A 26,626-nucleotide genomic window follows, 5' to 3' on the forward strand; every position below is an offset into this window, starting at 1 on the left:
AGCCCAATGGGGGGGTCTCAATCCCAGGAGCCCAGGATCATGACCTGAGCCAAAGGCAGATGCTAAACCTACTGAGCCACCCAGCACCCTTCAGATTAAGTTGGAAAGACTACAAAGAGCACATGAGATGGAGACTCAAGGAAAGGTATGCCACGTAGATAGAAGAGTTCATGCAATGCACAGCAAACGGAATCAGGGTAATGTTTGGGCACAGGATGACGAACCACATAGCTTGCAGAGCTCAGAAAAAAATGGAAATGTGGGGCCTTGTTCATCAATTATTAAGAATTTCAAACCATTATAGTGGACCATTAAATCAAATAGCTCTTCTAGGCTCGGGGTCTTATGTGAGGACACAGGTTGCACCCTCCCTGAAGCCAGACCCATTGGGCACCATAAATGCTCCAGCATGGCTGGAACAAGAAGTACCTGGGGGCATAAGTACTTTATGAGACAGGAAATGACACCGGGGAGGCCAGTGGAGGTCAGAGCATTTGCCATGCTGTGCAGCCTGGACTTTGCCCCACAGTTAAAGGAAGCCATATAAAGGTTCTCAGCAGTAATGAAACCTGATTGGATTAGTTTGCAAAAAGATACTTCCGGCACTCCCATGGGGACTCCCACAGGGAGGAAAGGGGTGGGAGGGGGGCACAGCAGCTGTAGCAATTATATGGGGCCAGAGAGGCTCAAGCCTTGAACTTATGTTTTTCAGTGGGGATGTCTGAGAAATGAGTAGGAGCACATCTTGTAGGAGTTAACACTCTAGGTGAACAAGGAGTCTGTGAGGAAAAAGGATTGGATGGACCCAAGGCTCAACCAAGGGTGTGGGGTTCAGAAGAACACAGCATTTTGCTTAGGCCTGCCAGACCAATTTGAAGTAGGGTTTGATATAATTACTTAGCATCATTTGAATCAGGGGTACCTCCAGTTCTGGAGAAGGAAAATGCACAAACTGTAAGAAAAGTTTTTGTGTGGATTTCCATTTTTCCAACTCCCACAAGCAAAAAGGCACATGAAGAGTCTATTTATTTGTTTCTTGATCTCCTTCCAAAGAACCATGGTTTTTTGGGTCACTCGAATTTTCCCATGAAATAGAAAAAGAAATAATCCTTAAACCCTTCCGATGTGATTTCTCAATTGCCAAACTGTTCTCAAGAAGCTTCCTGAGTTCTCTTTGGCTTTCTGGCACTATTTGAATGTGATCTCCAATATAATAAGGATAAAATTAAATAACACATTAGTGCTTTGGAAATGGAAGTTCAATGTAAATACGGCAATATTAGTTTCATTTACACAAAGACAGTAAACATCCAGATCCTGGGAAGCTGACGATGGTTCACACAACTAAATTACTTCTCCTTAACCCTCTGATGGTGTGTTCTATTTCGTTTTCAAGTTTCAGCCCATTTGTAGAAATTCTAATCATATTAACCTCCTTTTGTCACCTCTTGGCTGAGGTGACAAAAAAAAAAAACTTAAGGAACCAGAATATCAACATAGAGAAACTTAAAACATCAAAGCCTGGACCTGCCCACAAATCCATTGTTATCTTTATTTAAAAACTATCTTTTAAAAATGGGAACATTGCAGATTGTACTTGGGCTCACAATCTGGTTTCAGGGCTCACTGTCAATTTTAAGCCATTTCTTTAATGTTCTAAGTGCTCCTAAATAGGACAGCAGTCATCTAACATGCTAAGAATGGGGCAGCTTGGTGCAGCTAGAAGGTCATGGGCTTTCATGGGAATGAGGGTTGGTACAGGTGTGATTTGGGGCAAGTTATTTAACCCTCAGTTCCCCTGGATGTGAAATGGGTTTGTATCTGCATTGCAAAGTTAGCGTAGGGCTGAGGGAGCCCTCGGCTGTGCAGATTAATGTCCCTAAGCAGACTTGCCATACAGTGAAGTTTCCTGAGTAGGCTGTGTGTGTCTTTGATACCCCTATACTCTCTACGCAATTCTCCTTGCTTGGTTCTGAGAATACCTGAGTATGTTTCTTCCCTTTGGGTGTAACCAAGTGGTAAGATTCCAGCTTCCAAACACCAGAGTCACTGAGACTGAAGTCTGCTCTGCTGGGGTCAGACCCTGAGATACCACCAGCACTGGGAAACTCAGAACCTTCATTTCCCAGATAACTGAGGAACTCTTCTTTTTGTCTCAGGAACTGCTTTTCAGCCTTCATAATTAGCGTTTACTAGTAATTTCCACAGAAGTCTTTCCCCGCCTCCCTGACCTCTCCATGTGATCAGATCCCCTGCTATAAACTGTCATAGCAACCTGTAATTGCTTCTTTGTCGAACTCACCACAATCATAACTGATCAATTAATTCTGCAATTAGTTGTTTCACGTGCGTCTTCTTCAACAGAATGTGAACTCCACTGGAGCTCTGTCTTGTTCATCACCATGGACCCAGCTCCTGGGCAAACTTCTTGACTGTGGTAGGTGTTTAACAACCACGTATGACTAAGTAAGTGAGTGGAGTTGGGCCCTTGTTAACTGATTTGGATAAACACATGGATTATTCACAGACTTAAATGATATGAATTAGTTTGCCTGATTCATATGTGTACTCTTCAAACAAAGGACTCGTTTTTATACACAAGGACATTTGTGATTGGTGATCATTATAGGACACTTACGGAATTGCTTTTGTTGTCACGGGGATGACTTGTGCACATTGAGCCACACTCTTTTTCTTAATCCTTACTGCGTCCAGTGAGATATGCTTATCACTTAGTGAGACAAATGATGGCAGTCCTCCTGTAGTGTGCAAGTGAGGAAGAGAATAGAGATGGGAGAAACTTCTTCCAAATCCGGCTGTGGTGGTACCTTTCATCTTGCTACAGAAACTGAATATGTCCGACAGCAATTTCCTTAGGATGCTCAGCAATGAAACCAATGAGTGGGTGGTGGGGGAAAGCAATCAACAGTGAAAAATTATCATGTAGAAGGCATTGAACTCACTGACATTAAGATTATCCCCCAACTATGGTCAAAGAAACTAAGGCTCAGAGATCTTAAGTAAACTTCCCCGGGTCACACAGCTAGGACCCAAAGTAAAAATAACTGATAAAGAGTGCAAAGAAAATACTGGAAAAGAGCCAGGAAGAAAGTAATAGGGGAAACAGAGAACAATAGGAGCAGCCCAGTCTACAGAAGCTAAAAACAACCTCATTTCTCTAAGAAATTCCAATAGCAATGATTGACTCTGTGACCCATCCTATCTCTCTGATATCCGTCCCATTACTTGTAAAGAGCAAACACTCAAGGTATGTGGGGTCTAGGAGGCAGGGAAAAGGCAGCCTTACCTTCGAGTCACAAGTATCAGTAATTACCTTAGTAGAGATGAATTATCAGACCCCTGAAAAAGATACTAGGCAAGATCAAAGAAGAGCTCCCAAGAGAAAAGGGGGAGGGCATAAAAATCCTCCCACCATCACCATTGCCCTACACCAGCCACTCCAGATCCCCAGCTTGTGCTCAGGTGTGCAATGGACACATCATAGACCCATGATTTGGACCCCACTCAACAGAGGTCTGACTCTCGCCAGGGTCAGTCTAGAAGCGTGACTTCTTTTGCATATTGATCTGAAAAAAGAAAAAAATTAAATGGGTCTCCCATCAACCCAGCTGGTCATGCTGGTACCTGGAGTCACTGCTGACACCTCTACTCATTTTTTCATCACAGCCAAGGCTCGGTTCCACCCTGAATATGCCTTAACTCCACTTCTTTTCTCTCCCTCTGCTGCCATCCTCTCCGGGCCCCTCCCTGCCGTTCTGTCTCCGGGGCTTTACACTAGTACTGCAACCTCTTGACTGGTCCTCCTGTGTCTGCCCTTGCCTTCGTCCAAGCTGTTCCCTCTCTAGTCAAGAGCCAGAATGATACTTTAAAAACACAAAATTGACTGTGTCCTTCCCCTGCTTAAAATCCTTCAAGGGCTCCCTTGGTTCTTCTTGGGATAAAATATCAACTCCCTGTAACAACCAACAAGGTCCCGTCTGCGCCATCTTCTTGACTACCTCTGGAGCCCCATCTGCTGCTTCTTCACTCTCGCTTCTCTCATTTCTTCGGGCTCACCAAGCTCACTTCTCTTTAATCCCTCGCTCGTGCCATTCTGTCTGCCTCTAAAACACTGCTAATATCAGTCTTCCTGACAATACGCATTGTGAGGTCCATGAAGTTAGACACCATGTCTATCCTTTTGAGGGACCAGTGTCTATCATTCTGTCTCCAGGACTTGAGCATAATCCATGGCACATTGTAAGAGGTCGCAAATATATGTTGGAAGAGTGTTTGAGGACTGTGTAACTGAATAACTGAATATCCACTTATTCAGTTCACAAATATTTCTTGAGTCAGTACCTTTGTGAGGTAATGTGCAGGTTACTCAGGATACAGTGAACAAAAGGAACACAGTCCCTGACCTCTTAGAGTTTACAGTCTAGGAGACTTTCCCCTTTTTTCTACTGAAATAAAATAATGGCTCTAAGATCTTATAAAATGTTGGCTATTATCTTGTTCTTCTCTGAGTTGTTTTTTTTTTAAAGATTTTATTTATTTATTTGACAGAGATCACAAGTAGGCATAGAGGCAGGCAGAGGGGGAAGGGGAAGCAGGATCCCTGCTGAGCAGAGAGCCCAATGCAGGACTTGATCCCAGGACCCTGAGATCATGACCTGAGCCGAAGGCAGCGGCTTAACCCACTGAGCCACCCAGGCGCCCTTCTCTGAGTTTTCTTGATTTAGCTCTTAAATTCTCTTTTCCATACTTTCTCTAATATTTTTTTCATCTCCTCACTGACAAGGTCAGTTATTTAAATGCAAGGAAATGTTTCAACTTCTTTATTTAATTTTAGGTCCTATCTTAGTCTACACAGAAATTTCTTAAAAAAAAAAAACTGTGCTTTTTTTTTTTTTTTTCAATTAAAAAGTGGCATGCTCATCTATGATATAAATCAGAACAGGAGTGCCTGCATGGCTCAGGTGGTTAAGTGTCCAGCTCATGATTCTGGCTCAGGTCACGATCTTGGGGTTGTCAGATCAAACCCTGCATCAGGCTCAGTGCTAAGGGTGAAGCCTGCTTAAGATTCTCTCCCCCAGTCTCTTTCTGTCCCTTCCCCCTTCTAAGAAAAATAGAATCAAAACAGTGGTTGCTTATGGGATGTGGGGATTGACTGGTAGGGGGTAAAAGGCAACTTTCTAGGAAAATGGAAATGTTATAAACCTTGATTGGGGTTATATCATTTCGGGATTATATCTTCATTGGACTTTATATCTTGATTGGGTTACATGAGTGTATGGATTTGTCAAAATCATTAAATTTTATATTCACACTCTGTGTCTTTCACAGAAAGTTAGCTTTACCTCTACTAAAAATATTTTTAACACATGCTTGTTTTAGGAAACATTATCAAACAAAAGTAAGTAAAAATAAGACTATCAACATGACCTGCAATCCCATCACTCAAAGAGGAACATGTTTACATGGTGATGTATGTCCCTCCACATCGTTTCATTTTTCACATGCAAACATACAATATGGATTCATACAGAATGTAAGGACGCCTAATTTTTTTTTTTAGAAACAGTAACCTGAGAACATACACAAAAGTTTCTTTATAATTACTTCTTAATGGATTAATTTCCTAAACTAAGTAAATATCAGATCCTAAATTGTTTCCAAAACTTTTAGACCCCATTTTTCATGCATCACCCTCAACAATGCTTATTGAATGTGAAATGCCATTTCTCAAGAGGGCTCTTGACCAGGAATGATCTTCAGGCTATGGTGCTAAGATGGTTAAATCCTAACTACTGGACCATCACACCAACAGTACATCTTTAAGCTGGTACCAGATTTACAATGATTTACTAAAATTCACTAAGAACATTCTAGTGACAAAGTACATTAAACATCACCTCAGAATTCATTCTTCTGTTCTTCTCAGATTATTAAGCTGTTATGAGATCCAATTTATGGCATGTTCCTCTTATATTTATTGTTTAATTTGGGTAGATTCTAATTCAGTACAGGGACCCATGTAATTGCATGGCTAGGCTGTTGTGATCTACAGCTCCATAAAATTTACCAAGGCATGAGATCATACACGCAAATCTCACATTTATCTCAGAAATTCAAACCACATCAAACTTGAGACATAATATTTGAAGTCAACAAAGCCACAGCCCACCTCTAACACTTCCTAAAAATCTATTGCTAAATCTAGTTCACCAAGTAGACATGTGGGAAAATATGCCAGTGGGTCCTTTGTCAGTTTCCCGATGGTGATACATAGACTCCCACAGAAGGAGAATTACTTGAAACTACCCAGAAAATTAGAAAAGTAAGGACTAGAAGCAAAGATCTGTGAGAAAGAGAAACGTCTTTAGCTTTACACTTCTGGCAAGCGATAAAAGGCAGCTTTAGTGACAGCAGCCAGATGGAGATCAAATGACAACTGGGAGTTCATAATGGTCTCCAGCGTTCTGGCAAGCACGGGGGCAGTAGGGGAAGTGGGAGGGGACAGCTTTACTGGTACTACAAGCCAATCTGGTGCACATCAGCGTTATCTGACGTCAGCTAAAACCAGTTCTGAGGCACTGCATTGGGACCAGCTGTTAGATACTGAAAGCACCCGGGCCTGCCTCTCTGTACTCCGGGGCTCCCACCCATAACATTTACAGGACGCTACCAGTTAATTTATGTTCCCTACAGCAGGGAGGACCCAGATGTTGAGGCTGCAGTTGCCCATTTGAAAGGAGGTCACAAATACAGGAAGCTTTCAGAGGATAAAAGAAATGTGAGGGTATTCTACAACTTGAGAAACTCATTGTTCTGTACTAAACACATGAGCCCAAGTTCACGGGCGCCCGCGCACACACAGGAAGGGTTGGAATAACATCAAGCCCGGTTCCTTAGTGTGCAGAACTACCTCATTGCCGCTAGCAGAACTGCAGAGAGGTCTAAAGGGCACAAACGCGGAAAACTTGGTTCGTCGGCAGTTAGAGCGGGAACATGTATATTGGATTCATCTGGAGCCCTATTAAAACGCAGTGGAATTTTTTACAGCGTTAGGTGAGACAGGGAAGTCCAGTGCTTTTACCCTCTCCAATAATGCCCCAAATGTGAAAGAAAAGGGAGATATGATATTTGACTCAGATAAAGAAATTTGGAAGGAAGAAAATTAGAATGGGAATTGGAAAACGGGTGCCGTGTAATTAATATATATGGCATTCTAGGCTCTGTGCTTTGTAAATGCTGTACGGAGAGTATCTCGTTCCACTGTACCAAACAAACTTATGAGATGGGTACTGTTATTACTCAGGAAAGAGATCAGAATGGGTGGGTGACTTGCCCAAGCCTGGCTCCGGAGCCGGGATTCTGGATACAACCTTCTGATACTGCATGAACCACAGCGGGTCTAGACGAAGAACTTAACTCTGTGGCTAAGAAGGTAAAGTCTGGAATCCCACCGATGTGCGCCTGCATTCTAGCTCTGTCACTTAGCTGTGGGGCGTTTGAGCTAGTAACTAGCTCCAAACCCTCCAAAAGGCCCTATAGCTTCTTCAGCAATAAATGAAGATAACTGTAGCCTCCTCAAAGAGGGTCATGACAGTCAAATGATGTCATATAAATAAACATCTTATCCTAGTGCCAAGTGCATGATAAGCATTTAACAAATTTGCTGTTTTTATGAATAAATCACAAGCCGAGTTAGAAATGTTCTGAAACATCCCTGTGTAATTTGCTGTTACACACAGATTTCAGAAGAAAAATCTTCCAAAGGGATACACATGGGTTGAAATTTTGATTTCTCAGACCCCTGGAAACTGAGCTAATAAGGGTTTTTAGGTTAAACATTAGGTTATTTTTATAAACGAAAACTTAGAAAGTGAAGGGGACATGTCATGGATGATAAGAAGTAACTCGAGGAAAAGTAAATTGCAGAGTATTTCCAAGGTCTCGTGCTTATGGGCTCTCCTCAGCCAGAACCAAAGAAATCAGGATTTACATTGTGGTTGGATGGAAGGCGGGTGTAGCTTCGGGATCACAGATGGACTTGTTTTGATAGTTTATGTAAAAGATATAAATCCAAACTTATAAAATAGAGGGTCCAGTTGCCAGGGATAATGAGAGACACGCCAAATTAACCAAACTTAATTCAAATGGTCATTAAGCAATGACCCCACCTGGTTTTCACTCGTTTTACCATCTGTTGTAGCTGTTTCTTTTCAGAAGGGAGAGTTCCCACTAGCTCCCAGGTGCGACCTGTTTATTAAGACATAGTGCCAAACCATACTCCGTAGCATTTGGTAACCAGGCAATATATTAAGGTGAAGAAGGCAAGTTGTAACATAATCTCAACAAACTTATTGCAATGGGTTGAAATTTTTGAAAATTGATATCAAAAACAGAAGAATACAAATGTGTTTTTGATTCTTGACACAGATTACTTGGTGATTAAATTGGTCAGGCCCAGAAAAACATTTCTGTGGTAAAGTAAGATAGAAGTTTTTCAGTGGCTGCGGGAATTATAAAATAATTATAGAATAACTAAATTATTAAGTGAAAAAAAAATGCTACAGCTGGGAGTGCCTTATAGGACAAACTTTTTAGTTTCCAATTGTGACTAACGTGTGTCTCAGAGACTATGGGTTGAGCTGGGAGAGGGGATGAGAGGAGGCTGAAACCTGCAGAACTCTACCTCCCCTACCCCAGCCCTCTCTGGCCACTGCAGTGAGAACACGTCTGCTTTTTTTCTATCTATATGTAAGGATTGTGCCTACTATTTGTTTTGGAGGGAGAATTCTAAAAAACATTTTTTTAAATAGTTGACAGATGGGGAAACTGAGGTATGGAGAGGGTGAGCAGCCTGCCTCATGTGCGTCATTCAGGCCACATTCTTAAAAGGACATCAAATTAGATTTGTGTTGGCTGTGCCTGCCAAGTAGCCACATAAATCTTAAATTTACGGTGTTATTTCAAAATTTCCCTAACATACAGATATAAAAGGTAGACAACCATATGAATCTATAAACAGGCCTTCTGGTATCTGATGGTGATGTTTTCCTAGAATAGGGAGGGATGGCTTGCCAAGGGTGGTGTTTTAGCTGAGAAAGCAAGCTTTCTGACACATTTCTGCTTAGTGGTCAGCGATGATAATACGCCCTCCCCCTCCTAGATCTGAAGGGTATGAGCTAGAACATATGGCAAAAATCCTTATAGGTCAACAGCAGAATGTTAAACACAATCCATCACTTTGCCACAAACTGATATGGTCCACAGCACAGGAGTAAAGTGTTCATAATGGGCAGCCAGATAACAGTCTGCTCACCACATTCTTTGGTTGCTAAAAAGGAGGCCACTTTGGACCTTTACAGTATAAAGTCAAACAGTAGCCAGAGTACTGTCAGACATCCTCCAAGACCAGCCATCCAGAAATGGGTGCTTCAAAAGACCAGGTCCTCGACCCTCTTTGAAAGATCAGTCTTAGAGGGTTTAATTGTAAATTATCTTGTTTAATACCTTCCAGACCTTGAGACTGACATTTCATTGCCAAAGTAAAAGAGAACCAAAGCAAAATGTAAAAATGTATATTATGTACAGAACAGATCTTACAGGCAATTTCAATTTATACTGGCAAAAATTTTCAGTGAATAGAGATTAAATGCTTATAAGCAAGCACTGATGTATAAAAAAAAAGGTAAAATTTTTAAATAGTAGAGAATGCTCTTTAAAATAAAAAAAAAGAATGCTCTTATTTTCCTTTACCCTTTATTTCTTTTGTTTGCAGTGTCCTAAATGATATTGTTTCTTTAAGTTCATCTCCACTGTGTTTCTTGTATGTTGCTTCTATAACAAGACACCCAATCTTTGCCCTTTTAAATCTCCCACTTCAAAACTCACCTTCATAAAACCGTTCAAGGTCATTTTCCTCGTCATTATAATCTCTTTATGCTACATTAAAAGAACAAGACTTGAAGCTTGGTAATTAAGGACATTTTATTTATTTATTTATTTATTTATTTATTTTTAAAGATTTTATTTATGTATTTGACAGAGAGAGATTACAAGCAGGCAGAGAGAGAGAGAGGAGGAAGCAGGCTCCCCACTGAGCAGAGAGCCCGATGCGGGACTCGATCCCAGGACCCTGAGATCACGACCTGAGCCGAAGGCAGCGGCCCAACCCACTGAGCCACCCAGGTGCCCCTAATTAAGGACATTTTAATCTATTGGGTTTTATATGTGCATACAGTACAGGGTTTTACATAGTACAGACTGGAAGAGGTCACAAATCCTCAGTTTACAAAATGAACCAGTTTATAGTTCCTAAAGAAAATATTTTTAAAATTGTCAGGCTGGGGGTAGAGGAAGTTTCTGGAAGAATATAGAATGCAGATAAAGATGCATAACCCTCTGTAGTTCAAAAATACAACCAACAAAAATAGTGTTCGATCAAGACATTTTCCTTTCCAATATACAAGGAGACCAAAAGTTGATTTATAGCTTTAAGTTCTGTTCACTAATTACATCTTTAAACCTGCACAACTTATTCATTCAACAATGTCTAATTTGATATTTATTGAGGGTCCACACTGTGCCAGGCACTATTTTAACCACTTAGGGACCAACCAGTGAATAAAACAAATCCTACTGCATTGATTTTATACTGGGGGATTAGAGTAGGCTGAGGGTGAGGTTACATGATAGACAACACATAGAAGTAAAGCAAGGGAAACAAAAGCAAAAATGAACTATTGGGAGTTCATCAAGATAAAAACCTTCTGCATAGCAAAGGAAACAACAATCAGCCAAACTAAAAGGCAACCTATGGAACGGGAGAAGATATTTGCAAATCACATATCAGGTAAAGAGCTAGTATCCAAAATCTATCAAGAACTCAAACTCAACACCCAAAAAACAAAAAATCCAGTCAAGAGATCTCGGGCAGAAGACATGAATAGACCTTTCTCCAAAGGAGACATCCAAATGGCCAACAGGCACATGAAAAAATGTTCCACATCACTCAGCATCAGGGAAATACAAATCAAAACCACAGTGAGATGCCAGTCAGAATGGCTAAAATTAACAACTCAGGAAAACAACAGATGTTGGCAAGGATGAAGAGAAAGGGGAACCCTCTTATATTGTTGGTGGGAATGCAAACTGTTACAGCCATTCTGGAGAACAGTTCTGAGGTTCCTCAAAAAGCTAAAAATAGAGCTACCCTATGATCCAGCAATTTCACTATTAGGTATTTAGCCAAAAGATAAAAAATAGTGATTCAAAGGGGCACATGCACCCCAATATTTATGGCGGCAATGTCCACAGTAGCCAAACTGTGGAAAGAGACCAGATGTCCATCTACTGATGAATGGATAAAGAAGATGTGGGATACATACACACACACACACACACACACACACACACACACACAAATATATATATTTTATATATTAGAATACTACTCAGCCACCAAAAAGAATGAAATCTTGCCATTTGCAATGATGTGAATGGAACTAGAGGATATGATGCTAATTGAAATAAGCCAGAGAAAGACAAATACCATATGATTTCACTCATAAGAAACAAAACAGATGAACATAGGGGAAGAGAAGGAAAAATTTAAAAAGATAAAAATGGAAAGGGAGGCAAAACTCTTAACTATATGGAACAAACAGGATTGCTAGAGGGGAGCTGAGTTGGGGGATGGGGTATTAAGGAGGTCACTTGATGTAATGAGCACTGGGTCTTGTATGCAACTGATGAATCCTAAATTCTACTCCTGAAGCTAATAATACATTATACGTTAACTAACTTAAATTTAAATAAAATCTATCAATCGATCTATCTATTAGAAAGTGATCAGGGATATAATTCGTTAAATAAAGAGGGATTAGAGTTTAGGAGATCAGTAATGCTGGCTATTGCAACTTGAGGTCAGGGCAGGCCTCATTAAGGGGAGTGAACAATGTGGTTATTGGGAGAAAGAATATTTCAGGCAAGCAGGCAGTACAAAGGCCCTGGGGCAAAAGGAAAGTCAGTGTGGCCAGAGGGGGATGAGCATGAGAGAGAATAGTAAAAGATGAGATTGAAGTAGGGATATGATATACTTTTTTTCATGACAGCTTTCTTGAGATATAATTCACATTCCATATAATCCACCTACATTTGCTATTTAGTGGTTTTTAATATATTGTTCCAATTTTAGTATATGTGCTGCTGAAGCAAGCACAGTGGTTTTTAATATCTTAATAGAGTTGTGCAATTGTCACTACCATCAATATTAGAACATTTTTATCATGATGAATAGATTTTGTAGATTCTTGTAAGCCATAGTAAGCACCTTGACTTTTACTCTCAGTGAAAAGAGGGTCCATTATAAGTTTGGGCCAGCGAATTGACTGTGATTTGACTTGCTATTTATAGAATCACTTTGGCTGCTGGACATGAGCAAAGGAAGGGCAAAAGCAAAGAGAGAGATCAGTTGTTGCAGTGATCCAGGTGGGAGATGATGGTGGTAGTGGTGGCAGCCCTGAGAAATGGTTGAATTATTTTTCATTTTGAGGTAAGCTGATAGGATCTGCTGACAGACTGGATGTGGGTTGTGAAGGAAAGAAGTCGAGGATGACACCATGGTTTGTAGGCTGAACAATGGGAAGGATGGAATTGCCATTGACCTATAGGAGGATAATTAGAAGGTCAACTTTTGTCATTTTAAGTTTGAGATGAGTATTGTATATGGAGACAGAGATGATGAGTAAGCCTGAGGTTCAAGAATGATGACAGGCTGTATTGGAAGTTTGTGTGGGAGTCATCAGCATATAAATGTTTAAAGCCAGGGATGAGGTTATTGTAAAAATGAGTATAGACAGAGAAGAGAAGAGGTCCAAGGATGGAGCTCTTAAGAGATGGGAAGAAGAAAACTTTGTGATGAAGTGATGGGTGAAAAGAATTAACTCTTCTCTTTCAGAGATAGAAAATTCAGAATCCTTTTCAAGGTACCCGAACAAACTACCATTGGCCAGTTACCACCTCAGACCACCTATGTTCCTCAACCAGTGATTGGTCTACCATTCAGAGACATTCACAGAGAGACCATTTCTACTCTAATAGAAACCTTCTGACATTACTTCACTCAGTGAGGAGGTGAGGAATGGAGCGAGGGGGTCCTTGAAGAATGTTCTAATGAGTCTCTTCCCTTGATACCTCAACTGGCTTGCTCCTTCATAGCTGGTGAGATGGGAACAGGTGATGTCAACACAAGGTGTTTGGAGTAAGGCTCAAAGCAACAGCAGGACTCCACTCTCATGAATATTAATAACTGAAGAGAATTTGCATAGGGTAAGGATTTATTGAACACACAAGATGGCACTAAGGGGACTGAATTAGGTTTTGATGCTATGTAACAAATTACCCAAAACTTCATGGTTTAAAACAACACTCATTTATTATTTCACAGTTTCTACAGGTTACAAGTTCAGGCAGAGCTCAGTTTGGCTCTCTTCTCAGAATTTTACAAGGCTAAAATCAGTGTTACTCAGGCCTACATTCTCCTCTGAATGATCAACTAGGGATGGATCCATTTCTAAACTACCTCAGGTTGTTGGCAAAGTTAATTAGCTTGCCATTGTAGAATTCATGAAAATTGCTCCTTCAAACCAGTGATGGAGAATCTCTGATGCTTCTAGTCTCTCTTCAGAGAAGGCCTAAGCCCTCTCCTAAGGGTTTACATGATTAGGTCAGGTCCAACTAGTATAATCTCCCTTTCAATTAACTCAAAGTCAGCTGATTAGGGACCTAATTACATCTGCAATCCTTTCACCTTTGCCATAGAATGTAATACAATTGTGGATGTGTTAGTGCAACACCACTGCCATATTCAAGTGGTTAGAAACAAGGCATAGGTTCTGTCCACATTCAAGGGAAGAGGATTATACAGAGCTTTATACCAGGGGTTAGAGATCACAGAGGTCATCTTAGAATTTGCCTACCACAGTGATGATCCAAGATGCTAAACATTTATGTTAAATTCAAATGGAAATATTGACCCTAAAAATGTCACATTTTTAGGTAACAGTAAATTTTGGCTGAATATTCTTCTCTGGGAGAAAAAAATGAAGAAAATTCAGAGCTGGACTTCAGAAACTAGCTTCACCAGACTTACACAAAAAATATATCAAAAACTGTATGATTTTTAATAAAATATAATAGCTATATAGTTATATTTATAAAACTATGTCACAATCTAATTGATCTTTAATATAAACAGTGATCCATCTAATACTGAAATAATAAGCATCATATTTCTTTTGGATGTTAAAGGACTAAGTTTTGAAAAAAAAAAGTTATTCTATACTATACAACCAGTAGTAGGAAGACATGTATGATAAAAGGAAGAAAATTTCAAAAAGACTCTTAACATACAAAGTAGGTAGCAGTACTAAGATAATTTAACTATTCTTGAGTACATTTTCATCTGGTTTCTGAATATAACCATTCGGCATCCTTACAAATATTACTACAGATCATTCCAGTCCTGTGTAGTTGAAGTACTTGGGGTAGTTTTTAAAATGATCTCACATATCAGAGTTATTTTTACAAATATGTATACATGCATATTCTATCCTGATCTAGGGAAATTCCTTTGGTCTGTCATTGGATAGCAACATCCCCTAGGACTAATAAGTGTTTATGAAATAAATCATCTGTGTTCAATCATCATCAACATATAACTGTAATCTGACTGTAGTGAAATGGCAGCCTCCACTTTCAGCCAAGAGGACCACTTTGGAAGATAATCACTGATGAAACATTCTAGGTAGACTCAGCAATGAGGGGAAATGATATAACACATCTGAGTCAGAAAGTATGACAAGTGAATATTTTTGAATACTGGAAAGCTAGGCTTATCTCACAGAGAACAACCCCACAACACTTGAACAAATTACCTTCCCATGAGGCCAAATACGGCATGAAATACAGTTTTAGAGTGAGGGTCTATGCCTATATTAAGAAATAACCACTTTATACCACATTTTCACTGTATATAGTTGACTTGGGAGGGGCATTATTAGGGCCATGGTTCATTTGAATTGGCGTAAACAATACACGGGTTCTACTGTCCTACAGCTTCCGTTCAGATGACTAAAGTCATGGGACTTTCAGCATAGCTAGCTGATGACAGTGCACACTATTTTGTCCCAAAATCCAATCCAAGCATGGGCATACCAATTAGATGGCAAGCACTTTAAAGGCAAAGGATCAGGAATTGTACAGTTCTTGGTATATAGTACGAAATCAAAGAAACATTTTTGAATTAAAGTTACAGGTGTAATATCTTAGAGAAGATTCATGCACTGCACAGGACTTCAGGATCCTGAGATCTCGTTCAGCTCTCAGATTCTATTCAACTTAATAAACACTGACTGTTCTGTTAAATGCAGAAATTGTACGAGATACTGAGAACACCACATTCATGAAGTCACAGTCCCTGCTATCAAGAAACTCACACAATTCCCTAATTCTTTGTGAGCCTGCTGTGATCACATTTTCTTCCAAAGAACCTGTAAGAAATACCTAGTGGATAGAAACTTGGAGTTTCACAGAACACATTTCAACAATTTTCAAATGATGACTCAGGCCATACTGTATAATTCATGTTTTGTTTGCACAACTGAAAGTATTTCAGCACCCTCCAAAAATTCAATTTTAAGGAATTCTTTAACAAAGGCATCACATGTTAGGATTTAGGGCACAGATATGAAATACACATGCATCCTTGGGTAAATTATACATTGGCCATGACCATTCCTTTACTCAAACGTTGCCCCTTGCTGACAATGCAGTTAAGGATTAAGTGCAAAATGTCAGCTCAAATAAATGAGCCAGAAAACCAACATATCACTTTTCTTTTCCACTAAATTAGGATCAAGAGAGCTGGAGAATATTTTGCCTAGAATGATACAAACATTCAGGTGCAAAAACTCCTATGCACCTTGCAAAAAATTACTTCTTTGACCTCTGGCTGTACAGAGACCTTAGTAATGCAAGCAAGGTTTTGAATGAGAGTGTACGGAGGCATTTTCACCACATTTGGTGACTTCAAAAGATTTAAGGCATGTTTTTGCATTTATTGCATATACTCATAAAACAAAGGTGAGAACTTTCAACTTATTAAGTCAAAGTCTATATACTGAAGTTTGCCTCTCAAAAATGTGTAACTTCTGCTTGCTTTCCACCCCCATGTTGCCATTATCTCAAAGGTGAAATTTTAGCATATGACTAAAAGGTCCTATAGCTGCAGCTTCATGATTCAGCATCTAACATCAATAATTCACAGTGAGATCATAGGCTCTCTGTGGAAGGTAGTGACATACTTGCCTTATGAAAGGAAGCTTAGGGCGTATTGAGAGTATTTTGAGTTTAGACGTGTGTGGATGTCAGACATTTGTCTCTTAGCTGGTGCGGTGCAGAAGGATCCTCCTTTGGGAAAAGCTCTCTGAGAAAGGTGAATCTGCAAGGCTAGGATACACACATGTGGTAACCAGCTCCTCGTGAACATGGTTTTCCAGTTACCCTCGGCAGGTGGGAAGGCTTTCTGCTTTGTGTGGAAAAGATTCCAACTTGGTTCCGTGCCATCACCAAACACAAATGTGTTGATTTTTCTTTTTTGAGCTTCCAACCCTTGGAACCTTCCAAAAATAAATCAAACCAGCCATCAGGGCACCGAAATAATACTACTACTAATAAGCAGCTTTGCCTAGACTTACACAAACAACACTTCTGAGGTAAACTTTGCCCCAGAGGTCTGAAACACTCTTTTTATGTAACCTGCTTACTAATAATTACTAGACTTGGGTGCATTCGCCCTGGAAATACATTTTAATAGCAACTCCTAAAAACAAAGGACATGAAACTACCATAAAAAATGTGCACCAACTAGAAAAACACTTGGCAGCCTGCTCGGGCCTCAAGTGGAAGACACCCCCTCTCCCCCGCCGCGGCGAAGACCCCCCACCTTCCTACCCGCCACTCCAACAGGGTAAGAGTCTGCTCGGGACCCCGCCCTCCGCGATCCCTGCACCGCCTCCGCCCCCTAAACTCGCCTTCCGCCTGGCTCCACCCCCTTCCGCTCCTCTCCCCACGGTTCCAGGGGCTAGGGTCAAATTGTCGGCGCAGGCTTATTTGCATAACCCAATGGCTGTGTATATGCAAATGAGGCGGGTGGTGGTTGGCTGGAGGTTAGCCGGATAACTCCGGGGAGCGGGGCCTTTGTCCTTCAGTGGCTGTGAGGCAGCTGCCGGTAGTGTGGAGAGGGGTGGCGGCGGGCGAGTGTGCGCGTCGGGAGGACCGGCTGGACGGCGCTTGAGACTGCGGGCGCTGGACGAGCCTGTGAGGGAGTGCAGAGAGCAGGCGCCCGAGCGCCCACAGTGGCAGGAGCAGCCGGCACGCCGCTCTCTCTCTGTGGGGGACCCGCAGTTGCAATATGACTTTGGAGGAATTCTCGGCTGGAGAGCAGAAGACTGAAAGGTAAGGCGGCCGGAGCCTCTCCCGGAACTCTTGCTCGCCCACTGCGCGCACCGCAGCGCGTCCCGGCTGTGCAAGGTTTGCCGGGGAGCGAGCGGTTAAAAGTTTGCAGAGACACCTCCAGCCTGTCTCTCTTGGGAACCTTCCCAGAGGCGCCGGTGGACGGAAGGAGCGTGCCCCCTAACGCGGCCGAGCCCCTCTGGGCCTCGGCAAAGGGCAGAAGGCACCGTCCCTGCCCCTGCGGCTCTTGCGGCTGGCAGCCTGTGGCTGCGCCCAGCGCCAGGGACTGACTGGCAGCGCCCGCAGGGGAGGGTGGCGGGTGGCCCTGTCGGGGCTTTTCGCAGGCCTCCTGGCCTCTGGGCTTGCGAGGGGTCACGGGGGTGCGGGGTGCGGGTGACAGGGCCGGGGGAGGCATGGGCTTTGCAGAAACCCAGCCGCGCGGTGGCGCACGGACTGGGGAGGAAGGGTCGCGGTGCCGGGTGAGGGGGCGGCGATGGCCCCGAAGGGACCTGGGCTGACGGGACCCCCTTTGCTGTCGTTCGCGGATAGGATGGATAAGGTGGGGGATGCCCTCGAGGAAGTGCTCAGCAAAGCCCTGAGTCAGCGCACCATCACCGTCGGGGTGTACGAGGCGGCCAAGCTGCTCAACGTGTAAGTGGGGTCCTCTCGCGTCTCCGGTGGCACCCCTTCCCGCCCCAGCCCGGAGGCGACCTCGCGGAGAACCCCTCGCCCTGCCGCGCAGTTTCCTGAGGCTTCCCATCTGCCTCTCGGCCCCCTGCCTAGGAGGTGGGGTGGGGGGAGCGAGCAGGCCGGGGCGCGACCTCGGGCCCTGGCGGCTGTTGCGGGCGTCTACGCAGACGGGTGGTGCCTCTGCGCTCACCCGCCCCTCCCGCTGCCTTCAGCGACCCCGATAACGTGGTGCTGTGTCTGCTGGCTGCGGACGAGGACGACGACAGGGATGTGGCTCTGCAGATCCACTTCACCCTGATCCAGGCGTTCTGCTGCGAGAACGACATCAACATCCTGCGCGTCAGCAACCCGGGCCGACTGGCCGAGCTCCTGCTCCTGGAGACGGACGCCAGCCCAGCCTCGAGCGAGGGCGCCGAGCAGCCCCCCGACCTGCACTGCGTCCTGGTGACGGTAAGCGAAGGGGGTCTGCAGGCCCGTCCGAGTTAAGAGTCCTGGAGGGAAGTGAGCCGAGGGTTGAGAGTCGCCTGACTGCAGATCTGCAGTGAGGGGGAGGGCTGGAGCGTGGCTGCCTTTGCTCCATTAGAGCGTGTGGCTGGACTTTCAGCCGAGATGTGCTGGTTTCATCATCAGGATTTTCTCTGGTACAGAACATGTCTAAGCACGTTGGAGGCTGCCAGCAGCGGAAGAGATCCTTGTGAGTCAGCACTGTCAGCCCAGCTACTCCCTACCTACATCTGCACTACCTCCCGTGACTAATTCTTTTAGTAGGGCAGATTAGATAAAGCCAAATAAATTCCTGGCTCACCCTCATTAAGGAGTCAGCTTCATTCTCCACCACTCAAAGTTAAAAATAGAATTGGTGTAGGAGACAGACCTTATTAATTCCCTAGAAATACATTAAGAGGGTGGAGTGCGAATTTTTTCTTTGCAATTGTGCCTTTTTTAATGGACACTTTTTTTCTGATAAAAGCCTTTGATAGGTAAATTACTTGTGTTTCCAAAGGTAAATGTGATAGCTTTGTCTTACAGTTCACTGCCTTTTGGCTGGTCTAGTTAAGTGGCAGCCCAATCATTTTGCTACTCCGGAAAATTACTACTCTGTCTTTAGGGAGGATATCAGGTGGCAGCTCTTGTTAACTGTTACGCAGCTCTCATCTCATTGTACACAGAGCATGGAAATATGTCTCAGAGATGTTTCACTCAGGTGTCTTACACAGGACAAACCTGTGAATGATACTGTCATGGAAAACTAAATAAGTCTCATGTAACCATATGTATATGGTTCGGAGGGTTGCATATGTTCATCCTTTCAGAGTATGGGTTAGTGGAGAATTACCCTTAATGATTCTGCAGGAAACCAGCTACCTAGAAGAAAGTTTATTTTTTATGGTTGTAACTAGTCTCTATGTCACACAGCCAAAGTAAAGAATGTTCAAGAGGAAGTTGTCTTCCTCTTGACATGAGTGTCATTATTAGTAGATGCTGATTTTTTTAAATAGTAAATTTATTTTTCTCCTTTTGTTTCCAGAATCCACATTCATCACAGTGGAAGGATCCTGCCCTAAGTCAACTTATTTGTTTTTGCCGGGAAAGTCGCTACATGGATCAGTGGGTTCCAGTGATTAATCTCCCTGAACGGTGATGGCATCTGAATGAAAATAACTGAACCAAATTGCACTGAAGTTTTGAAATACCTTTGTAGTTACTCAAGCAGTTACTCCCTACACTGATGCAAGGATTACAGAAACTGATGTCAAGGGGCTGAGTGAGTTCAACTACATGTTCCGGGGGCCAGAGCAAGATGACTCTGCAGATGGAAAGAGGTGAAAATGAAGAAGGAAGGTGTGTTGCAACAAAGACAAGTCAAAAGGAACAAAAATACAAAGAACCATGCAGGAAGGAAAACAAACTATGTATTAATTTAGGATGGTTGAGTTACATTTACATAAACCAAATGTGCTTTGTTAAAGTTCAAATGTGCTGCAGTAGTTTGGGTATTTTTGGTTTATATGCCCTCAAGTAAAAGAAAAGCAGAAAGGGTTAATCATATTTTAAAACCATATTTTATTGTATTTTGATGAGATGTTAAATTCTCAAAGTTTTATTATAAATTGTACTAAGTTATTTTATGACATGAAAAGTTATTTATGCTATAAATTTTTTGAAACACAATACCTACAATAAACTGGTATGGAATAATTGCATCATTTCTTAATGTGTGCTTTTGTTTCTTTTAACTTGGAATGTATCTTAAATTTTTTTATATGGAAAAATTAAAAACCCTTCTGAAATCATGTATCTACAGTATATGTGTCTATCTATATAGGTAGAGACCTGCATGTGTCATGTATCTATTTTTTCCACTTTTATGCATTTGGGCAGGACATGGCATAATTTTATTTCTTAGTCTTTATTTAAACAGACATCTTACTGATGCCTTACTCTACACTATGTCCAAAGTCCAAAAGCCAAAGGTCATTTCAAAAGCATTGGGGTTGCAGTTCGGGAAAGAAGTGTTTGAGATTTCACTTGCAACATTGGAATAATTACCATGCAGTGACATTAATGTCATAGTAAGAATATATGCAGAATGCTAAGGAAGCAAAAGTGACCAAAGTTACCTGCAAGAGCAGGTCATTTTACATGGGTCTTCGAACTCGGGTTTCACTTCCCCAGCTAGAGAGGAAAAGGATGTTGCTGGCAGTGACCCTGGTTTGTGCAAAGGCAGGTTCCCTGAAAGACCCACCCTGGTTCAGGGAACAAAGGGTGATTCTGTGTGCCTCTGGGGTGGAAGAGAAGGGAGAGATAAGGTGAAAAAAGGGGGTGGGGATTAGGCCCAGACTCTGAAGGGCATTAGGGCTTCCTTCTGTAAACTCTGGGGATTCGGCAGAGGCCTTCACAAGGGGAGTGACGTGATCAGTGTTCTGGGAAGATAACTTCAGGACCCATGAAAGAGAGATTACTGGGATAAGAGGCTGGAGGTGACGCCAATCAGGAAGTGACTGGACCAGGCCAAGGCTGTGCAGTTTGCAGACCATGTTTAAGGAACAAACAGGGAAGTGGCCTGGCAAAGAATTCCCGTGCCCCTCTTCTCTCTAGAGCTGTAAGTCTTCCAGCTGCACGTTTCCGCTGTGGTTTCAAGGGGTCTGGTTGGATTCGATGAGAGAGGTGGAAGAAAAGAGCAAAAATGAAAGGCTTTAGCAGAACAATCCCCTCTTAGTTGGAACAATCACTTGATAATTAACTGTAAGAATCTCCTCTAGGTATATAGCCCAAGAAAGCAAAAAATGCCTACTAAGGAGAAGCCTAACATAGATTTTTTTTTCTTTCTTTTTTTTTTGGCCTATTTGGCAAATGGCACCCCTTCCCCACGGCTCCACCCACCATGTGTCTCCCCCATCCTTGTCATGACTACAGGTCATTAGGAAAAGATAGAAGTCAGGAGAGAAAACCAAACCAACTGATAGTAATACAAAGCTCCAAGTTTCTGCATCTTATGAATAACACAGGCCCAAGAAGCACTTCACCTCACAGTTAAGTTTCTGTTTTTCCACATCTGCCAGAAATGTGGGTTGTTAGGCCTTGTTTAAGCTCATTGTATTTTATTCAAGCTGGTGCCTGATCCAAAACATAACCGGTACTTAACCTTTGTTTTACCAAAAGATGGAGAGCAGTGGGTTTTGAATAGACTGTTCTTACCTTCTTAGTTAAGTAAGGATTCTCAATCCTCTTCTACAGTTGCTTGACTGAAAACCCTTGCAAAACTGAGTGAATTAAGCCAAGAACACAGAGAAGAAAGCAGCCATATTGCTAGGTGTGAAGATCATCGTTAGTTCTTCTGCATCTCCTTTCTCTCAGCTATAAAATGGAGGTAAAATGACCCAGAATTGTCACTCTACAAAATGTCTTGGCGATTCTACAATTGTCTTCTGCAAAACTATAAAACTAAAGCTAAGGGCTAATGTTTGGTTCATAATGGTAGCCCAGGATTTAGCACACTTCTCAGCAAGCAGTAGGTATTGAATTAATACTTGTTAGTCAATGAATGAGAAGTAATGAATGCAAATGAGCTGGCACGTGATGGGTGCTCTGTTACAGTCTATTCCTAAAATGCAGGCGAAGGCAATCGGGTTTCTCTGATGCTTTAAAACGCAATATAAATCTATTAATTTTGAGAAAGGAGTTTCAAATCTTTCTTCTATATTCATAGTGCTTAGAGATGGGAAGCGGTAGTATCCATTCTTCAGATTGTTTTGTTTCAGGAAGAGCCCAATAATTAATGCAAAACTGTTATCTGGGGTTTTAAGTTGTAACTTTTGCTTTTCTTTCCTGACTGAACATAACGCAAAGTTAACACGGCATTGAAAAACCCAACCGTGAAGCAGTTAATTGTAAACAAGTGTGCAATTACCTGGGCAACTTCTACCTCTAATTGATGTTAATATTCTTCAGTCATTGCCTTAAATGCTACTAAGCCTACTTCTTGCAAGTAGGTGGAAATGTTACAACAAAAACAAAAATCCCTTCATCTACCTAAGGTGTGTTGTATTTGGAAAATACCTATTTTTCCACCGACAACTTCACCCCAGTGTTGTAAATACCATTGCGTCTTCCTTTTACAATTAACCAAGGCCTTAGCAAGTTAAACTTCTATAATAAAAGGACTCATGAAGATAACTAATCTCCTGTGATACATATATTATTTCCCAATTAAATAAAAAAGGGTTCTTTCTAGGAAAGAGCATTTGTATACTATCAACTGGAAGCATTTCCAAAGTATCTTTTGTGATGCTTTACTGTAACCCTTGTGAAATCCTGGTTTCCTCAATTTTCAACTATGTAAGTTAAATTTTATTCTTTTCCATGTGGTAAAAGACTGCAAGCAGTGAGATGTGTTTCTTTCAAATGAACCAAACTCTCAGTGGCATGATTTAACATGGGGCCATCATCCCTCAAATGGAATTGAAGCTTTTTTCTTTCTTTTTAACAATCCTTAGGAAAACACAAGAAACTCTGTGAAAAGACCATATTCATGAAAACCACCAAGAAATATTTAGTGAGGGCTTATTATGAGCAAGGAGCTATGCTGGTTATATTGAAGTCTGCAAAAATCAATCAATCAATCAATCAATCAACCAGGCAACTTCTCTGGCCTCAGGGAGCTCCAAGCAATGTGACATGGACATCAGTAGATATAATCCAAAGCAAAAAATGCCCAGTAACAGATGAAAGGCCCAGTGAACTACTAATGGGAGTTCAAATATTAGAAATCTCTGGAGGGCATAGGGGATGGCATAGGAAGGAAAGGTAGGAAGCTCTTTGATCAGAAGTGAGCATTGTATTTTGCAAACCACAGAAATTACTTAATTGATTGACAATTGAATATAATTCTGCTAGAAGCTATAGAGATTACATAAAATGTAGCCAATGGAAGCATTTGTCCTTAAGTTTATAATCAAATAAGAAATCAAGATCAGCACGTTTATTCCTTTAACACTATTTATTGAAAGGGTGTCCCTGGCACTGTGTTAGGTCCTGGGGCTACAAAAGTGGAAAAGCAAGGTCTCTGCCTTTAGTGGAAACGCCTGACATATGCGATATGGAGTGGTAAGTGGTGATGTGTTATATTCGAGGCGTAAGTGTTCCTGGGGGACAGGAAGCTTTGCCAGATCAGTGAAACTCGAAGGATAAAGAGCTCTGCCAGGGGACAGTGAAGAACATTTATTCCAGAAGGGGGGGGACTGCGGTTCTGAAAGTGCGAATTCAAGGCATGTTTGAGGCTAGCTTTGGAGGCTAACCAAAGGGCTAACCCTTTGGTTAGCGTTAAAACCATAACACACAGAGAGTCTATTACATGCTGAACACTGATCTAAGTTCTTGATGGTAACACATTAGGATTCATAATAACTCTGTGGAAGTAGGTACTATTGCTGCCATTTGGAAGCCAAAGAGTTGGACTCACAGAAAGAGAACTTTGCCTCCAGTCATACCGTTAGTAAGAAGCAACTCCAGAATGCAAATTGAGGCAATCTGGCTCCAGGAACCATATTTTCCAATGTTAGGTGATGAAGTGGGAAGGGTGGTAGGAACGAGACCAGGAAGGGTCCTACAAGTCACCCTTTTAAAAATTAGGTGATAGAAAATCATTTAGGGGCTCCTGCCTGGCTCAGTTGCTAGAGCATGTGACTCTTGATCTTGGGGTCATGAGTTTGAGCCCCATATTGGGTGCAGAGATTACTTACTAAAATGATTTTTAAACCCATTTAAAAATAACCATTAACACTGAGGGAAGAGACAGAGTGCTATCACTAGTGTGAGAGGCAGGGAAAAGATGCTATGGCTCACAAAGTCCTAATGCAAAAACTCAGCTAAGAGAAACTTGGCTTGCTGAGAGGAGGCTCCTCTCTTAGACAAAGATTTCCTGTTTGCTACAGACATCACCCCTCCCACTTGTCAACTGCTGGACTCATTTAGGCTTCCCGTGGTAATCCTTTTAAGTATGTGGGGGCCACCCTTCACCCCCAACAATTCACATCTCTTAGTCTGGGGCTCAGAATTTTCCTGTGTAAAGGGAGGTGTTTGCACTATCAGAATTTCTCAATTGTTCTCATACTAATAAAGACCTACAGTGGTCTGTTTAAAAATTCAACTTCAAGACCCTTCCTGGGAGCTTCAGATTAAATGGGAGCTGAGATAAGGCTCAGAATTTATTTTTTAACAAGCACCTCAGGTAATTCTTATCCGGGAAGTTTGAGAAGCACTCTTGGCCTTCTTCCAGGTGAATTTCAGCAGACTGATTCTACCAATTTGGGGGTGAGAGGAGGAGGAGAAGCTCACCTTTGATCAGTTTCCAGCCTCCCTGATGCGGCTGGCCAGGAGCTGAAAAATGCACATTTCTCTGCAAAGGCTGAATTATTTTCAGGGAAGAGCTATAACCAGAAATACTTGCTACCTGTGGACAGAATTTACCAGTTTACTACGGTGTTCATTGCACAAGTTACAATGACTCCGAGAGGCAGAAAGAGTCCACACACAGAACGGCTCTCAGCACGCTGCCTTGAAATGGCCGACCGACAGACCTGTTTGTTAGGTGCTGGGCACAGTGCTGAGCCCTTTGGGCGAGACAAGGAAGAACTCAAACCACATGATCAAAACAACCCGAGTACGGCTCGGTCACAAGGTAGTGTCAGGCACAAGGTAGTGTCAGGCACAAGGTTGGAGTTTAGGAAGTGAATTGAATTCATATTTTTCTTCTATCAATTAGCACTTTCTGGCTTAGAGCATGCTCTCATGTTTATTAATTTGATTCCTTGCTAAAGCAACGGAGGCTTAGAGAGGTCCAGAGACACCTCCAGAGTCACAGGGCAAGGAAGAAAAAGAATAGAGAGTTTTACTGTGAATTCAGTCCTCTGTATCCTGGAGCTCTCTCTCAAAGAGGCCAACCAGACAGCGGAGGTTAGCCTGGGGGAGGGTGAAACTAATTGGATCTCATCTCTTACTTATCCAATAAGGGGGACAGAGGCTCAGGAAAACAAAAGGAGACAGAAACCAGGAGGGAATTCTAAGAATTGTTCTCTTTCATCTTGGAACTTCATCTTGGGAAAAGTGATCTGTATGTTCCTAAGACGCTTTTAGGCTAACACATTTTTTTACAATTTAGTGTCTGAGAAAGAACTTACTATGCACAGAAATAGCAAACTTTATTAGTTTCGCCACTTAACACCGGATTATGTCACCCTATTACAATTGTATTACAATCATCAAAATAATCATTTCACAAAAAATGGCTCACCTGGAGAAGAGCCTTCTGATTTCAGGTCGCCTCTTGGTCTGTTACAGACTCAGCTGGCAAAAATAAAGACCAAGAGTGTAGTAGTTAAGACCATGGGCTTTTATAGCCAGAAAGATCTGGGCTTGGATCTTTGATCCTCACTAGAACTTTGGGAAGTTAGTGTAACTTCTCTAAGTCTCAGTTATTTCTCCCACAAAAGGAAAACAAACAAGGCATATTTCCTTGGTTTGTCCTGAGGATTAAAGGAATTGTGTGTAGAAAACACTTAGGTCGGTTCCTGGAAGTACTGGCTATATGTAACCTAAAGACAATTGTATCTCCCATGAGTCATTTTCTATGTATTCATGCTATGTATGTATTCTATGTAATTATTCTGTATTTGTAAACTAGAGGATGATCCAAAGAAAAAGGAAAAGCCCCCAGTAAACCAGATAGGCCCACGGAAGGGAATATGGACAGACACCATCCAATTAGATTATGTTCATTTCGAGTAAGCTAGTCTCTCCACCATTTCTATTAACTTAGTTTGGTTCTTTATTGCTCATTTGAAGTATCAGAACATTTTCTGTCCAAAGTCAAAGGTTGAGCGCCCACCGTATGCCGAGCACTGTGCTA

The 26,626-nt window shown here is 42.0% G+C and overlaps 1 protein-coding gene and 1 long non-coding RNA gene across 2 annotated transcripts; one reads left to right on the forward strand and one right to left on the reverse strand.

Moving 5' to 3' along the window:
• The first annotated feature begins 17,275 nt into the window (after nucleotides 1-17,275).
• GADD45A (growth arrest and DNA damage inducible alpha) lies at nucleotides 17,276-20,423 on the forward strand. The gene is made up of 4 exons (XM_044238440.1): nucleotides 17,276-17,532; nucleotides 18,079-18,180; nucleotides 18,432-18,669; nucleotides 19,748-20,423. Exons 1-4 carry the CDS (start codon nucleotides 17,489-17,491, stop codon nucleotides 19,859-19,861), a joined length of 498 nt encoding a protein of 165 aa, XP_044094375.1. The 5' UTR covers nucleotides 17,276-17,488; the 3' UTR covers nucleotides 19,862-20,423.
• Nucleotides 20,424-20,508: 85 nt separating this feature from the next.
• Nucleotides 20,509-26,065, reverse strand: LOC122900072. The gene is made up of 3 exons (XR_006383169.1): nucleotides 26,012-26,065; nucleotides 21,919-22,077; nucleotides 20,509-21,365 (listed from the first exon to the last, which is right to left on the reverse strand). It is a non-coding gene; the product is annotated as an uncharacterized LOC122900072 (long non-coding RNA).
• Nucleotides 26,066-26,626: the final 561 nt, after the last annotated feature.

The sequence above is a fragment of the Neovison vison genome, chromosome 2 (assembly GCF_020171115.1).
Source record: "Neovison vison isolate M4711 chromosome 2, ASM_NN_V1, whole genome shotgun sequence".
NCBI lineage: Eukaryota > Metazoa > Chordata > Mammalia > Carnivora > Mustelidae > Neogale > Neogale vison.

Bases quoted from the DNA above. Each gene is read 5' to 3' on its own strand.
- GADD45A (XM_044238440.1), top strand. From the start codon at position 17,489: ATGACTTTGGAGGAATTCTCGGCTGGAGAGCAGAAGACTGAAAG. The intron at 17,533-18,078 runs GTAAGGCGGCCG...GTTCGCGGATAG, and splicing joins GGAGAGCAGAAGACTGAAAG to GATGGATAAGGTGGGGGATG. The intron at 18,670-19,747 runs GTAAGCGAAGGG...TTTTGTTTCCAG, and splicing joins TGCACTGCGTCCTGGTGACG to AATCCACATTCATCACAGTG.